The sequence below is a fragment of the Colobus angolensis genome, unplaced genomic scaffold (assembly GCF_000951035.1).
Source record: "Colobus angolensis palliatus isolate OR3802 unplaced genomic scaffold, Cang.pa_1.0 Scaffold413, whole genome shotgun sequence".
NCBI lineage: Eukaryota > Metazoa > Chordata > Mammalia > Primates > Cercopithecidae > Colobus > Colobus angolensis.
Genome location: NW_012117522.1, coordinates 1,447,867 through 1,462,325, shown reverse-complemented (window position 1 = coordinate 1,462,325; position 14,459 = coordinate 1,447,867). Strand labels below are relative to the sequence as shown.

The 14,459-nt window shown below is 42.0% G+C and overlaps 2 protein-coding genes across 2 annotated transcripts in view; one reads left to right on the top strand and one right to left on the bottom strand.

Annotated features, from left to right (window-relative positions):
* The first annotated feature begins 214 nt into the window (after positions 1-214).
* Positions 215-8,332, top strand: MRPL33 (mitochondrial ribosomal protein L33). Its single transcript, XM_011956294.1, has 4 exons — positions 215-292; positions 1,200-1,218; positions 2,278-2,384; positions 8,024-8,332. Exons 1-4 carry the CDS (start codon positions 271-273, stop codon positions 8,071-8,073), a joined length of 198 nt encoding a protein of 65 aa, XP_011811684.1. The 5' UTR covers positions 215-270; the 3' UTR covers positions 8,074-8,332.
* Positions 8,333-10,101: 1,769 nt separating this feature from the next.
* RBKS (ribokinase) overlaps positions 10,102-14,459 on the bottom strand; it is a 119,509-nt gene continuing 115,151 nt past the window's right edge. The window contains exon 8 of the mRNA XM_011956296.1: positions 10,102-10,400. Coding sequence (XP_011811686.1) covers positions 10,227-10,400 — 174 coding nt within the window. The 3' untranslated portion in view covers positions 10,102-10,226. The remainder of the gene's footprint in view (positions 10,401-14,459) is intronic.

Here is a 14,459-nt window from a genome sequence, read left to right as displayed (position 1 = left end):
TAGGAGTCAGGGCCGGGGCGCGAACCCTGAGCTGTAAATCCCTTTCCATAATGAAGAGGATTCTAACCTCCACTACGACAAGAGCAAAACACACTCGCTATAAGGAACCGAGGAACCAGTCAGACGATTGGGGGCAGGTTCCAGGCGGGGGGGCGTGGCCTCCGGCGACTGCCGGATGTTCTCTTCCGGAACCGGCCCGTGCCCCGGAAGCAGTTGTTGTTTGTTGGGGGCCTTTTGACCAGTGACGGAGACTGGCCAGGGGTGGTCACCATGTTCCTCTCCGCCGTCTTCTGTAAGTGGGGATGGAGGCGCCGGCAGGGGTTACGGTGAGGGTTGGGGGCCCGTGACAGGCAGGGCCGCGGAATGATGCGGGGAAGGATGTGCGAACAGGCCGGGAAGCTACAACTGCGGACTTTTCCAGGCCTTCAGGACCACAGCGCCCGGCATGCCCTGCGGCGCGCCTCCCTGCGCGGAGGTGTGGGTGCCTGAGAAGGGGTCTGTGGTGTCTGGATTCAGTTGCCGTCCTCGCGGACTGTTGAGTCTGGCTCTGGGGCGTTTTTCTCCAGCCCGTGTTAGGAGAATCACTGCATGTCCGAAGGACATCCGAAGATTCTGAAGGACCTCAGAATTTGTAGCCCACCCATTTCGAACTCTAAAAATAAGGAAACCGCTCCTGAGAGGGGCAATGAATTGCCCGAGAAATACGGCAGGGCAGTGAAAGAAGTCCTCGGGCTCCCGAGTCAATGCTCTTCCTTACACCTGGCTGAATTCCCAGTAAGATTTAGTGTCTGATTTTCACCACATGTGATGGTTGTTACTATTTGCAAAGATTAACCTGTCAAACAAGAAGCTTGCTGCAGTGCAAATACTTTAGAAGAGGGAAAAAGTGGAGCAGGCGTTACTTACTTTAGAAAGATTTAAAAGGTAGCCAGTCCAACAGACATGAAATTGTGCAAAATATTAAATCTAGAATTGTGTTGGTCTGATTGGCTCTTTTAACCTTCCTTCTATAAAATCCTAAGGGGTTCCCTAATATATAGGGAATAGTTACTTGAGTGACACCTCATGGCGTCTTTCATAAGTTAAATATTTTTGGTTATTACTGACATATAATGAACTGACATATAACTGAACTTTGCATAAGAAAGATACATTTATATTTTTATTTTCTTTTCCAACCTTTCCTGTCTACAAAAAAGTTGCCAAGAGCAAGTCAAAGTAAGTAAAGATTTTTCCTTTTTTAAACGTCACTTGTTTATGTTACATTTGTTAGTCTCGTTGCTCCCAGTACATCCTTATATGAAATTAAGCATTGGGCCTCGATTTCCTAAGAGTTGGTCTGTGGATTACTTAGTTGATAGTTTTTTCTCTATGAACTCTTTCAAAAAATATTTTCCCTCCTGCCCAACTGAGCTACTTCCGTGAGCATTGAAATACTTAACGGAGCCTTTGCTGCTTTTCTAGTCCCAGGATTTGTGAGCTCACTGTCTGTTTCTAAACAAATTATTGGGCTGTGCTGTATTTGGACTACCACCACGTTTCCGTTTTCTCAAATTGAGGACCAGGGGCCATTTGTCTGGAGCTCACTACAGGAATCCAGAAGAACAAATTCTGCTTTGATTAAATCATAGAGTCTGTTTTAATGAGTTTTGTAATCCTTTGCATTCATGGTATAAGCATTTCAAAAATAGCCAAGATTAAAGATTCCATGCTGTACCAGAGAGACTAGAACTACCAAACTTGTATTTCAAAATAAATGTTGTAGACAATAACTGAAGATTTTGTGGTAAAAATAGGGAAGTTCTGAAGCAGCCTTTCCTTGCAACTCAAGACATTGAAAATTCTTAAAGCTAGTCTTTTGGATTCAAGTTAATGATAAACATGTATGTTAGAGCTGTTCTGAGACAGCTATCTTTACCATTTCCTCACTAGCCAGCTGTGGTTACCAGTACTTTGATATTTTCCCCTTCCTGACTTCTGCTGCTCGTGAGGGTTGGATGTCTGAGGCTAGTCCCACCATGTGGCTTGATTATTCTTATTGTTTTGGTTAGGTCATTGTGAAGTAACTCTGTGTAGTGGAGCAAATCCTAGAGATTTGAAACCATTGAAATTGTTTCATGGAAAACTTAGGCTGTCTTACAGCTGAACCTTCTTAGGGCCAAGTGATATCCCACAACTAATATTACCCTACAGAGTTCTCAAAATGTGCCATCCCCCCATGACTGATTTTAGTTTATTTCGTCAGCTCACACGTAACAGCATACTTTTTAATCTTAGAAACATTTTGGTGAGAATGGTGAGCCAAGCTGGGACAGGTTTCTGCTTCAACACCAAGAGAAACCGACTGAAGGAAAAACTGACTCTTTTGCATTATGATCCAGTTGGTAAGATCTGGGGAGGTTAATGCTTCCAAGGCCTGTTGCCCCCTTTGTAGGCTGAACATCTGAACATCTCTGGGAGTTTTTTTTTTACCCTCTGACGCTACCATTCATTTAGTAAATAGGTATTGAATGATGATTATGATGCTATTTAACATCCCAGGTGCTGGGATGCACCAGGACACAAGACAAGTTAAGTCCCTGTATTCTTGGCACTTAGTCTAGTCTGACGGGGAGAAAAAATGACAAATTAAAAGTGCTATGAGAGAAACAATCAGGATGCTGAGCTGTAGGATTAAGTTGGGGAGTGGTAGGGAAAGTCACATTAGATGGCTAAATCAGGGAAGGTCTCTCCAGGAGGAGATAGTTAACTGAGACCTGAAGGTGAGAAACCAGCTATGTAAAGAGAATAGGTGGTAGTGTTCTGGAAACAGACAAGTGTCTTGAGAAGGGGACGGTATGGTGTCCTGGCATCATCTGTTCAACAGTGGCTACTTTTTGGGTCCTGATATAAGTTAAATGAATATGATTTCTATATATTAGTGCAGTGGGGGTAGGAAATTTGATTATGCTGTACTATATGGTAACTTTAAATGGTCTCATTAGATGGAAGTATTTATCTAGAAGAGACAAATATTCCCAAGGCCAGATTATCTGCTCACAAACAAAAGAGTCAGCACCTGATGCTATTGCTGGACGCCTATCCTGTTTCTGGATTTTATGTGCAGATTTATGCAAAAATAGCAAACATGTTTCTACTTTTAGAGCCCTGGTTGTTCATTTCATTTTTGTGCCCTTTATAATTAATTGTTTTTTTTTTTTTTGAGACGGAGCTTCGCTCTGTCGCCCAGGCTAGAGTGCAGCGGCGTGATCTCGGCTCACTGCAAGCTCCACCTCCTGGGTTCACGCCATTCTCCTGCCTCAGCCTCCTGAGTAGCTGGGACTACAGATACCCGCCACCATGCCCAGCTAATTTTTTTTTTTTTTTTTTTGTATTTTTAATAGAGACGGGGTTTCACCGTGTTTGCCAGGATGGTCTCGATCTCCTGACCTTGTGATCCTCCCGCCTTGGCCTCCCAGAATGCTGGCATTACAGGCGTGAGCCACCGTGCCTGGCCTGTTTTTGTTTTTTAAATGGAGACTTACTCTGTCGCCCAGGCTGGAGTGCAGTGGTGCAGTCTCGGCTCACTGCAACCTCTGCCTCCTGGGTTCAAGTGATTCTTCTGCTTCATTCTTCCAAATAGCTGGGACTACAGGTGCGTGCCACCACACCCGGCTAACTTTTATATTTTTAGTAGAGATAGAATTTCACCATGTTAGCCAGGCTGGTCTTGAACTCCTGCCCTCAGGTGATCCACCCGCCTCAGCCTCCCAAAGTTCTGGGATTACAGGCATGAGCCACCGCGCCCGGCCATTGCTTCTTAACAAGATAATGGCTGTAATAACACGAGCAGACATTTTTCAAAGGCTCTAAGAAGCACAATTGTCAGCTTAAAGTTTCTTGTATTCCATCCTTTAACAGAAATAAAATTCCTTGCTGTTTTTATGGTGTTCAAATTTGTTTATTCATTATCACAGTAAAAAGGGAATTCTAGGTTTGTACCTGATGATAAGGAGTCTGAATTTCAGGGTGATTCCTCATATGGTGGAAAAATGAGGAGGTTTGCTGTTGGATTGATATGGTTTAGAATTGGATTGGTATGTTTTACTTTTGTGTCAGCTGGTGAAAAGTCAAAGGGATGAACTTTACAATAAAGTATTTTTCTACCATATTTCTCTCTCTTAGTGAAAGGTGAAAGAAAGATTTATACGAGCCGAAGAGAAACCAGAGTATATATATTTAACTCTTTGAGTTTATTTTTAGAAACTTGCACAACACTAATAAATATTGATTGAATAACCTTCTGTGATATTTTAAGTATAAAAAATGTATGTATTGGGCTTTTCATCCTTAGTATGGAGGTATTAGGAACTCAGTATTTGTCAGTATGATTTTAAGTTTTGAGATTGGGAAAGGATACAACCATAAACAGTTCTGATCGAAGTGGGAGAAAAGATTCACATACAAATTTCAAACAGACGCTTAGAACTTTTCTCAAAAGGAATGTCCTTAGCTTTGACAGCACAACTTTGTCTTTTCTGAAGAAGAGAATGTTCTGGGATAGCAGACTCCCTGGCTTTCTGCCCACCTGCTGAATGCCCTGCAGGTGTTCCTGATGTTTGCCTCGGGGCCTGCCCCATTGCCCAGGGTACCAAATAGCTTGGCAGTTCTCCTAGCATGTTTTACTGTGGTTAGTAAATTGTTAAGATTGAGGAAACTGATTATTCGTCTGCTTTATGAAGGAAATAGGTAAGGAAATGTGAAAAAATTCCCAATTATTTGAGCATTTCATAATACAGTCTGTGGCAAGAAGCAGCTGCATATGCCTGTCCTTTCGAACTCCTTTTCCATGTATAAAACTAGATGCTAATTTCTGAAGAGGAAGGATTAAACGCTGAGGCATAAGCTTATTAAACTTTCGTAAATGTATTGAAGGTTTATCATAAAGAGAATGAAAACTTGTCAGTTTTAATTCCTTGGATGACTAAACAAGACAATATATACTTTAATTGAAGCAGAATTGGTTTTGGTTAGATGTAGGGAGAGAACTTGACAGATTCATTCTTCTATGCCTTAAGCATTAAATATTTTGACAGAAAATTAATTCATGTTTACAATTGTGGGTAGCAGTGTGTCATTTCAACTCACTTAACACGTGTTGAGTGTGCACTGTGTGTCCGGCAACAACCTTGTGAGGGAGACAGTTCTGTCTTCCACAGGGAAGAAAGCAGGGTAGAGTATTTTGAGAAATTTTCCCAGGGACTCATAGCTGATAAATGGTGGAGCCAGAGTTGGAACCCAGCCTTTCTCACTCCAAGTCCCTGTTTTGTTTTTGTTTTTGTTTTTTGAGACGGAGTCTCGCTCTGTCGCCCAGGCTGGAGTGCAGTGGCGCGATCTCGGCTCACTGCAAGCTCCACCCCCCGGGCCCACACCATTCTCCTGCCTCAGCCTCCCGAGTAGCTGGGACTACAGGCGCCTGCCACCGCGCCCGGCTAATTTTTTTTGTATTTTTAGTAGAGATGGGGTTTCACTGTGTTAGCCAGGATGGTCTCAATCTCCTGACCTTGTGATCCGCCCGCCTTGGCCTCCCAAAGTGCTGGGATTACAGGCGTGAGCCACCGTGCCCGGCAGTCCCTGTTCTTTTATTTAATTTTTTTAAAAAATAGAGATGGGGTCTCACTGTGTTGTCCAGGCTGGTCTTGAACTCCTGAGCTCAGTCCGCCCACCTTGGCTGTCCAAAGCATTGGGATTACAGGCCTGAGCCATTGTGTTTGGCCCTACTAATTTAAACACAGTTTTTTTTTTTTTTTTTTTTTTTTGAAGAGACAGTGTCTTTCTATGTTGCCCAGGCTGGTCTGGAACTCCTGTCCTCAAGTGATCCTCCTACCTCAGTCTACCAAGTGCTGGGATTATGGGCATGAGCCACCATTCCTGGCCAAGTCCCTGCTCTGTCTCTTACATGGAGCCAAATTAATCTTTCTAAAACTTTTTTTTTTTTTTTTAACATCAAGACCTATCCCTGTGGTCAGGCCATGGATCCCCACTGAGACTCCTGCCATCATCTAACCAGATGCCCATTCCTGGTTCATTTAATCCAAATGCTGATCTGTCTTCAGGGACCAAACTTGACACTTTCCATGAGGCCTTCTGTCACCATTCGTGTCCCTTCTGACCTTTAGGGTCCTCTGGGGTTTACTGGACATTTCTGTGGGCACCTCATGATGTACTGATGTATTAAATCAGGGAGTCTTCTTACACTTTTGTAAACTCTGCATTGCCTCGCACAGTTCTATGGTCTTAAATATTTATTCTTTGAGTTAAAGGAATAGGTGCAGTGAATGAATGAAAGAATTCTACTCCATAGAGCCTTGCTCTACTAACCTTAATCAGTTACTCCTAGTCAGGGTCATTTAAATTGTCTCCAGATTGCTTTTCAGTGAGACAACTCCCCCACCCCCCCGCCTTTTTTTAAACCAAGTTTTTAGTTCCCTGTAGAAAACCATGGGGGAAATAGTTCTTGTAATTAATAACATTGATGAGAAACTGTTTTGGTTCTTTACTACCATCTTGTAATGCATTAATGCATTTTAGTCCTTGGAGTTTTAGGAGGATCAATCCTACTTACACTTCACATGGTTTGAAGTATGTTAAAAAGATCCCTTATGTACAGTGTATTCATATTGTAGATAAAAATCTGTTGACAGGTTAATAGTTCTTAAATTCAGCTGCCCATCAACTGAGGAGTTTTAAAAAAATGTAGACTTCCAGTCCAACTCTAGCCTTACTAAACCAGAATTAAGGTAGGAGTGGAGGGTGAGCATGGACTTACTTAAATAAGGTAATTCTTAATCGTAGATAGCTTGGGAATCTCATATACAGAGTATCCATGTTGACTGTAGAAGGAAAAAGCTAAAATGTCTGTGTGATAGGGACAAGTGAGGAATTGTTAGGTCATAGTTGTTTAGGTCTTCCTTGGGTGATTGTTCCATTTCTGGTGTATTTTTGTTTTCGCAAGGAGGAAATAGTAGGGGGGGTGTTTGTGTGTGTTTGTGTGTGTGTGTGTGTGTGTGTGAGAGAGAGAGAGAGAGAGAGAATGTTGGAAGTTAATGGAGTGCCATAGGGCATTATAGAACTATGAAAGCCTTACTGCTCAGCATCTAGTCTTCAGTCATTTTTTTTTGAGACGGAGTTTCACTCTTGTTGCCCAGGCTGGAGTGCAATGGCACGATCTCGGCTCACTGCAACCTCTGCCTCCTGGGTTCAAGTGATTCTCCTGCCCCAGCCTCCCGAATAGCTGGGATTACAGGCATGTGGCATGCCTGGCTAATTCTGTAGTTTTAGTAGAGACGGGGTTTCTCCATGTTGGTCAGGCTGGTCTTGAACTCCCAACCTCAGGTGATCCGCCCACCTCGGCCTTCCAAAGTGCTGGGATTACAGGCGTGAGCCATTGTGCCCAGATAGCCTTCAGTGTTTCATCCAGGCAGGTAGCACTTTGTTTCAGAGAACTGTACTCTGTGATATTTACAATAATGACATTTTGGTTATGATGTTAATTATAGTACCAAACTAAAAACTCCATATTTGGGTGTATTAACCCATCTCTGGGAAGCAGAGGTTTAGTGTCTGTTACTCTTCCAGACAGTGTGGTCCACTTGGTTCTTGCTGCTTTTTCTGGAGTCCAGCTCCCAGTCTGTCCTTGCTTACCTCCTGCAAGAGTGGACATTAATTGGGTGAAAACATTGTTTTCCATTTTTGTCCCCAGTTTTCTTTCTTAATGTGAGTATTTCTACATTGGTTTAAATAACGACTTGTGGGATACCAAGGATGTTGCTGATTAGCTAGTGGCCCTATAGCCATTTTCTCCAGTCTGCCCTGGCTCCTGGGATGGAAGAACTGAGTTTGCAAATCAGCTCCATCCTCATATCAAGAAATAGTAAAATAAGAGAAAGGAGAGGGCTTATGGTCTGATATATATTTTTAATAAAAATGTCGATGATACTTTATAATAATTTTCTGCTACAATTCTTTTTTTCTCCCTCCATAGTGAAACAAAGAGTCCTCTTCGTGGAAGATAAAAAAATACGCTCCCTTTAAATGGTGGATTGAAAGTGACTTTGATTTATAGAGAGAAGACTGAGGGCGGGGATACTGATTCAGAAATCCTGTAGTGTGTAATAAAAGAGGAGGAAATGGCATGGAATCACTGCCTCCTGTGATTTGAAGGCTATTGTGAAGGAAAACAATGCAGTGAAAGAAAGTTCTTCATATTAGGACAGATATCATTGCATCACATTTATTTATCTTTCTGGGTATTTTTATAGCCCTTAATAAAAAATATTAAAATAGCCTATGCTATTGTGTCTTAGTGATGTTTTTCCACACTATTTGAGGTTTTAAAAATCAACCACATTACTAAAAAATAACCATTGTTTCATGTAATACATGTTTCCATAACAACACTTATGTAAGAGTTTCCAGCCTGCTCCCTCTGTACTCAAGAGAAAAGGCAGCGTAACATTCCAGAGTGATCTTGAAGAAACTCCCATGTAATAACAAATATGGCAAGGGGGACCAGGAATGACAAAAGAAGGAGCCTTGTAACACAAATCAAGAGAACTTCTATTTCTGATTTGTGCTTAATTAGGAAAAATGCCACTGGCCTGTATTTTCAAACCCAGGTCACCAAAGCAGTATCTAGGATTTTCTGGGACAGCTTTGGATTCCTTTATTCCCTAGATTTTTCTTTCCTTTTAAAATAAAAGAAGCTATAGTGTATTTCCATAAAGCCACTGCTAAGACTTCTGAGGCATGGTGGTACCACACAGCTAACTAGCATGGAATTCTGGGAGCAATCCCTAATGTTCAGATAAGGACCTCTGTCCTGCCCAGAGCCATATACTTTCTCACTCGGGCTGTTGTTTCCCACAAGTTTTCAAAGTTGTCCAGTTTTCTCCTTTGTCAAGTTCCTGGTTGAAAAGGATCTGCTCATTTTAAGCTCTGCTGGTTCACATCCTACCCCATTTAAAGCATTTGTGTGGGAGAATGATACTGTGCCCACCCTGACTACAAAATAAGTTCCTTCTCCATGGCCCAAACCTGGCTCCGAGGGACATGTAAGAGCAGCTCTCTGGCGGTTTAGAGGAATTAGAGGCAGATAGTTGATGAGTCTTAGGGGCTTGTGGCCTCATGGTCAATCACCTATTTTATGGCATCTTTTGATAAAGCTCTGGTTCAAAGCAATAATAGGTGAGATCTTGGCTCTTTCTAGGCTGAAACTGTACATAGTATTGTTTTAAGAAAAATCATCTGCTACTAGCTAAGCTGATGTAAAGGGTCTGTGACATGCATGAATTGCTTTAAAAAAGGAAACTTACCTGGTTTAACAAATGACTGACTTATTCAGCCCATGGGTTGAATGTGGCCCATAGGTGGTGGTTACTTCTTTTTTTTTGATACAGGGTCTGCTTTGTCACACAGACTGGAGTGTAGTGGCGTGATCATGGCTCACTGCAGCCTCAAACTCCTAGGCTCATGTTGTCCTCCCACCTCAGCCTCCTGAATAGCTGGGACTACAAGCGTGTGCCACCACGCCTGGCTAATTTTTTGTATTTTTAGTGGAGATGAGGTTTCGCCATGTTGCCCAGGCTGGTCTCAAACTCCTGGGCTCAAGCAATTCTTCCGACTCGGCTTCCCAAAGTGGTGGGATTACAGGTGTGAGCCACCACACCACTGTGGTGTTTACATTAAAAAAAAAAAAAAATTAGTTGCTGATACATAAACACTGAAGGGTTTCAATAAATATCCAAACTTCTGCCTTCCCTTACAAAACCAGAGGTTTTGACAACACTAAGCTAAAGTTGAGTATCAGCTGCCCCTCTTACAAAGTGCCCTTTCCCTTAAGAAGAGTCTGCTCTGGCTCTAGACACTGTTGTCCACAACCTCTGCCGTATGGTGCACATGGGGCATTAACAATCTGTTGACAATTGAGTTTACTTGTCCCTGAAGAGTGGTAATGTTTGTACAGATCTTGGTTGTGGAATCTTTAGTTCTGGTTGGTTTGTGCAAATGCATGGAAAGCAAAAGAATCATCGTTACAAATAAATTGAAGCTTGAGGATGACTTTTTGTAAAAGAACTAATATTTGCAAAGAAAGGGGACGAGGACATTTTCTAATAAGTGTTAGCCAGGAGCAGCCACCCCCAAGTACATTTTATTCCCAGGCATATTTATTTTGGGACTAATAGCAATCAAAACAGAGTAAGCGGAAGGTCTTTTTTGTAAGGGTAAGATGACTGTGTTCCTGCAGCCTGGACGCTAACTGCTGCAATGAAATTGGATCTCTTGAGCATGTCTTCCAAGGATAAATTTGGATAGTAAGCCAGGTAGAAGGCCAAAGCTCCCACAAAGCTGTCACCAGCACCCTGTAATTAAAAGCACACTTTTGAAGACAAGCATGTAGTCAATCTGTTGCCCAAACTGCATATTTTAAAAATATTTAAGTAAACTTAATTTTAGTTTTAGATTTACAGAAAAGGTACAAGGATAATACAGAGTTTCCATGTACTCATACCCAGTTCTGTTAACATCTTACTGTGGTACATTTATCACCACTAAAGAAATAATAGTAATTGAACTTCATACTTTTTTTCAGATTTTACTAGTTTTGCTTAATATCCTTTTTCTGTTCCAGGATCCCATCCAGCATGCCACATTACATTTAATTGTCATATTTGCATAGACTCCTGTAGGCTGTGATAGTTTCTTAGACATTCTTTGTTTTTGGTGATTTTTTTTTTTAAGAGACATGGTCTTACTCTGTTGCCCAGGCTGAAGTGCAGTGGCACAATCATAGCTCACTGCAGCCTGGGCTCAACTCCTGAGTGAACTGCTGGGCACCGGCAATCCTCCTGCTTCAGCCTCCCAAGTAGCAGGAACTACAGGCATGTGCAACACCTGGCTATGTTTTAAAATTTTTAATTAAAAAAAAAAAAAAAAAAGACAGGGGCTCACTATGTTGACCAGCCTGGTCTTGAACTGCTGGCCTCAAGCAATCCTCCTGCCTCAGCCTCCCAAATGCTGGGATTACAGGTGTGAGCCACTGTACCTGGCTGTTGTTGATGACTTTGATAGTTTCGAGGAGGACTGGTCATGTATTTTGTAGCACATTTCTTAATTGAGATATGTCCATTTTTCTCACAGGCTGTGGTTATGGTTTTTGGGAGGAAGACCACCGAGGTGAAATGTCATTTTCATCACATCATCTTAAGGGTACATACGATCAACATGACTTCTCACTGATGGTGTTAACCTTGATCACCTGGCTAAGGTAGTCTTTGCCAAGTTTATCCACTGTAAAGTTACTTTGCTCCCTTTTTTCATGTTGCACTCTTTGTTTTTTTTCTTTCTTTTTTTTTTTTTCATGTTGGAAAGCAAGTCATTAAGTGTATTCCACTCTTAAAGGTTGGGGAATTATTCCCTGAAGTTACGCTCTATCTCCTTAAGGGTGGAGTTTCTACATAAATTATTTGGAATTCTTCTGTATGGGAGATTGGTCTCTTCCATTTGTTTATTCAGTCATTTATATCAGTATGAACTCATCGTTATTTGTTTTATTCTTTGGGCTATAATTCAATGCCGTATTATTTTGTTGTTCAAATTGTTCCAGCTTTGGCCATTGGGAGCTTTTCCAGTTGGCTTCCGTGTCCCTTTGACATACGCCCATCCTTTTGGTTTTGAGTACTTTCTGGCATTACAAGATGCCCCAGGGGGCCGGGCGTGGTGGCTCACACCTGTAATCCCAGCACTTTGGGAGGCTGAGGTGGGCACATGGCTTGAGCCCAGGAGTTTGAGACCAGACTGGGCAACATGGCAAAACCTTGCCTCTACAAAAACAAAACAAACAAAATCCCCCAAGATGCTCCAGGGTCATCTTGTATAGTCCCTGCCCTAGCCCTAGAATTAGCCATTTCTTCATTAAAAATGCATGCAGAAAGAGCTGAGAGCCATTTGATATTATTTCTAAACCAAATATAGGGGCACATCAAGTTTCTTTCCATTTTCTCTGAAGCTCCAAAGATCCAAGCTGGTGAAGGCCATGGAGACAGAAAACATCCTGAGAAAGTCTATGGACCTGTGCCTTTGGACAGAGCAATACCTGCTCGTGTTTGGCTAACAATTGTGTTCAGGACAATTTAAATGTGACTACACAGTCTCACTTGAAAAACCATTCTTGTATTCAACAGCTCTCAAGGTCGTTTTCTACCTCTTTCCAGTTTGCTGGTTCCTTAGACCAGGCTTTCATAACAAATCTTGAGGCTATACCTCAGGCTTTTTAAAGAACCTTGGCATGCACGATTGTTCCAGTCACAGTTGATGTATTTGATGGGCTATGTGCCCAGCACAGTGATGGGTGCTAGAAAAGGACTAAAATCCATTGTGGATTAAATGCTAAATAGTATGGCAGAATTTGTAAGTGCTGTTAGATTTTAAGAAGGGGTTTGAAGAAAGCCCCTCCAAGAAGGGAGCCCTTATAGAATGAGCCAGATTTATAAAGAGAAGGCAGACCTCAAAGAATAAAGACACAGGAGGAGAAAGGACCAGAGTGAGCTCATGAAACCATGAATGGCTTTAAGGAGAATGACATTTCCCCTTGTTTACACAGACAAAGCCATCAATATTAAATTCGCCAAGGGGTGATAGTAATGCAGCTGTGAATGCAACTTTCATTCCCCCCATGAATGTTGTTTGAGTGCCTAAAATGTGTTAGGCCCTATGCTAGGTGCTTTGCAACCTTTACTGGTCTTTTCCTGAAGGATGCAATGGAGAAAGAGACAGACATGGTTCCTTCCCACTCGCAGTTTACAGCACAGCAGCTGACATGAGGAAGGTCTGAAACCTGAGGAACTGTGAGCTGACTGGAAGGTTATTACGAAAACACGGAAAATGCCACAAGATATGAAGAGCTATGGCAAACTCCCAGATGCCAAGTCTTGACTCCTCCTTACATTACATACAAAATTAAATTCCAGCTAAAGTCTTGAATGTAAAAAACAAAACAGTACAATAATAAGATGAAAATTTTGATGAATATTTTTGTATAACCCTAGACAGGGAAAACATAAGTCAGTAAACACAAAAAAATATAATGAAAAAAAAACCAGGTTTTTAATTTTATAAACATATTTTAAAAATATGTCCAAACACACTATAAATAAAGCCAAGTGAAAAAGTACAGATTTGGTGAAAACTCTTGCAATACATGTAACATATCCTCAGTATTCAAAGAATATCTTCAAACTGCTAGGAAAAAGACAAATGTAGGATAAAGGTGAATAAAGATATAGACCTGCAATTTCAGAAAAGGAAATTTATATGGTCAGTAATAAACATATGAGAAGATGGTCAATGACTAGAAAATGTATAATGCTTAGCTGGGCGCGGTGGCTCACGCCTGTAATCCCAGTACTTTGGGAGGCTGAGGTGGGCGGATTACGAGCTCTGGAGTTCAAGACCAGCCTGGCCAAGATGGTGAAACCCTGTCTCCACTAAAGATACAAAAATTAGCCGGGCATGGTAGCATGTGCCTGTAATCCCAGCCACTCGGGAGGCCGAGGCAGAAAATTGCTTAAGCCCGGGAGGTGGAGGTTGCAGTGAGCCGTGATCGCGCCACTACACTCCAGCCTGGGTGACAGAGCGAGACTCCATCTCAAACAAAAAAAAAAAACAAACAAACCAAAAAGGAAATGTGTAATGCTCTTTGATTCAACAATTTCAATCCTGCTCCTGGGAATCTCCTACAGACGGAAAACCTCCTGTAATATAGGAATATAGGTACAAAGATGCTTATTGCTGCATTATTTTCAAAGGCAAAACATCTACCAAATAGGATGAATAAACTGGCACATTCTTATTATGGAAAAGTATTCAGCTATTAATGAGAAAAGTCTAGCAATATAAGCACATACTTGGAGAAATGTCCATTAGTTAAGTCAAAAAAGGAGGTTTCTGCGTCCATGATCCCATTTGGGGGAAAAGAAATAAAAGAATGAAAAAAAGACAAATACCTATCTGTATGAGCATATGTGTTGTTGTTGTTGTTGTTTTTTGAGACGGAGTTTTGCTCTTGTCGCCCAGGCTGGAGTGCAATGGCGCGATCTCGGCTCACAGCAACCTCCGCCTCCCAGGTTCAAGCGATTCTCCTGCCTCAGCCTTCCGAGTAGCTGGTATTACAGGCACATCATGCCTGGCTAATTTTGTATTTTTATAGAGACGGGGTTTCTCCATGTTGGTCAGGCTGGTCGTTTTTTTTTTTGAGACAGAGTCTCGCTCTGTCGCCCAGGCTAGAGTGCAGTGATGCAATCTAGGCTCGCTGCAAGCTCCGCCTCCCGGGTTCATGCCATGCTCCTGCCTCAGCCTCCCAAGTAGCTGGGACTACAGGCGCCCGCCACCTCGCCCGTCTAACTTTTTGTATTTTTAGTAGA

Coding starts and splice junctions, on each gene's coding strand:
- MRPL33 (XM_011956294.1), top strand. CDS start 271: ATGTTCCTCTCCGCCGTCTTCT. Junction 2,385..8,023: donor TTTGCATTATGATCCAGTTG/GTAAGATCTGGG, acceptor CTCCCTCCATAG/TGAAACAAAGAGTCCTCTTC.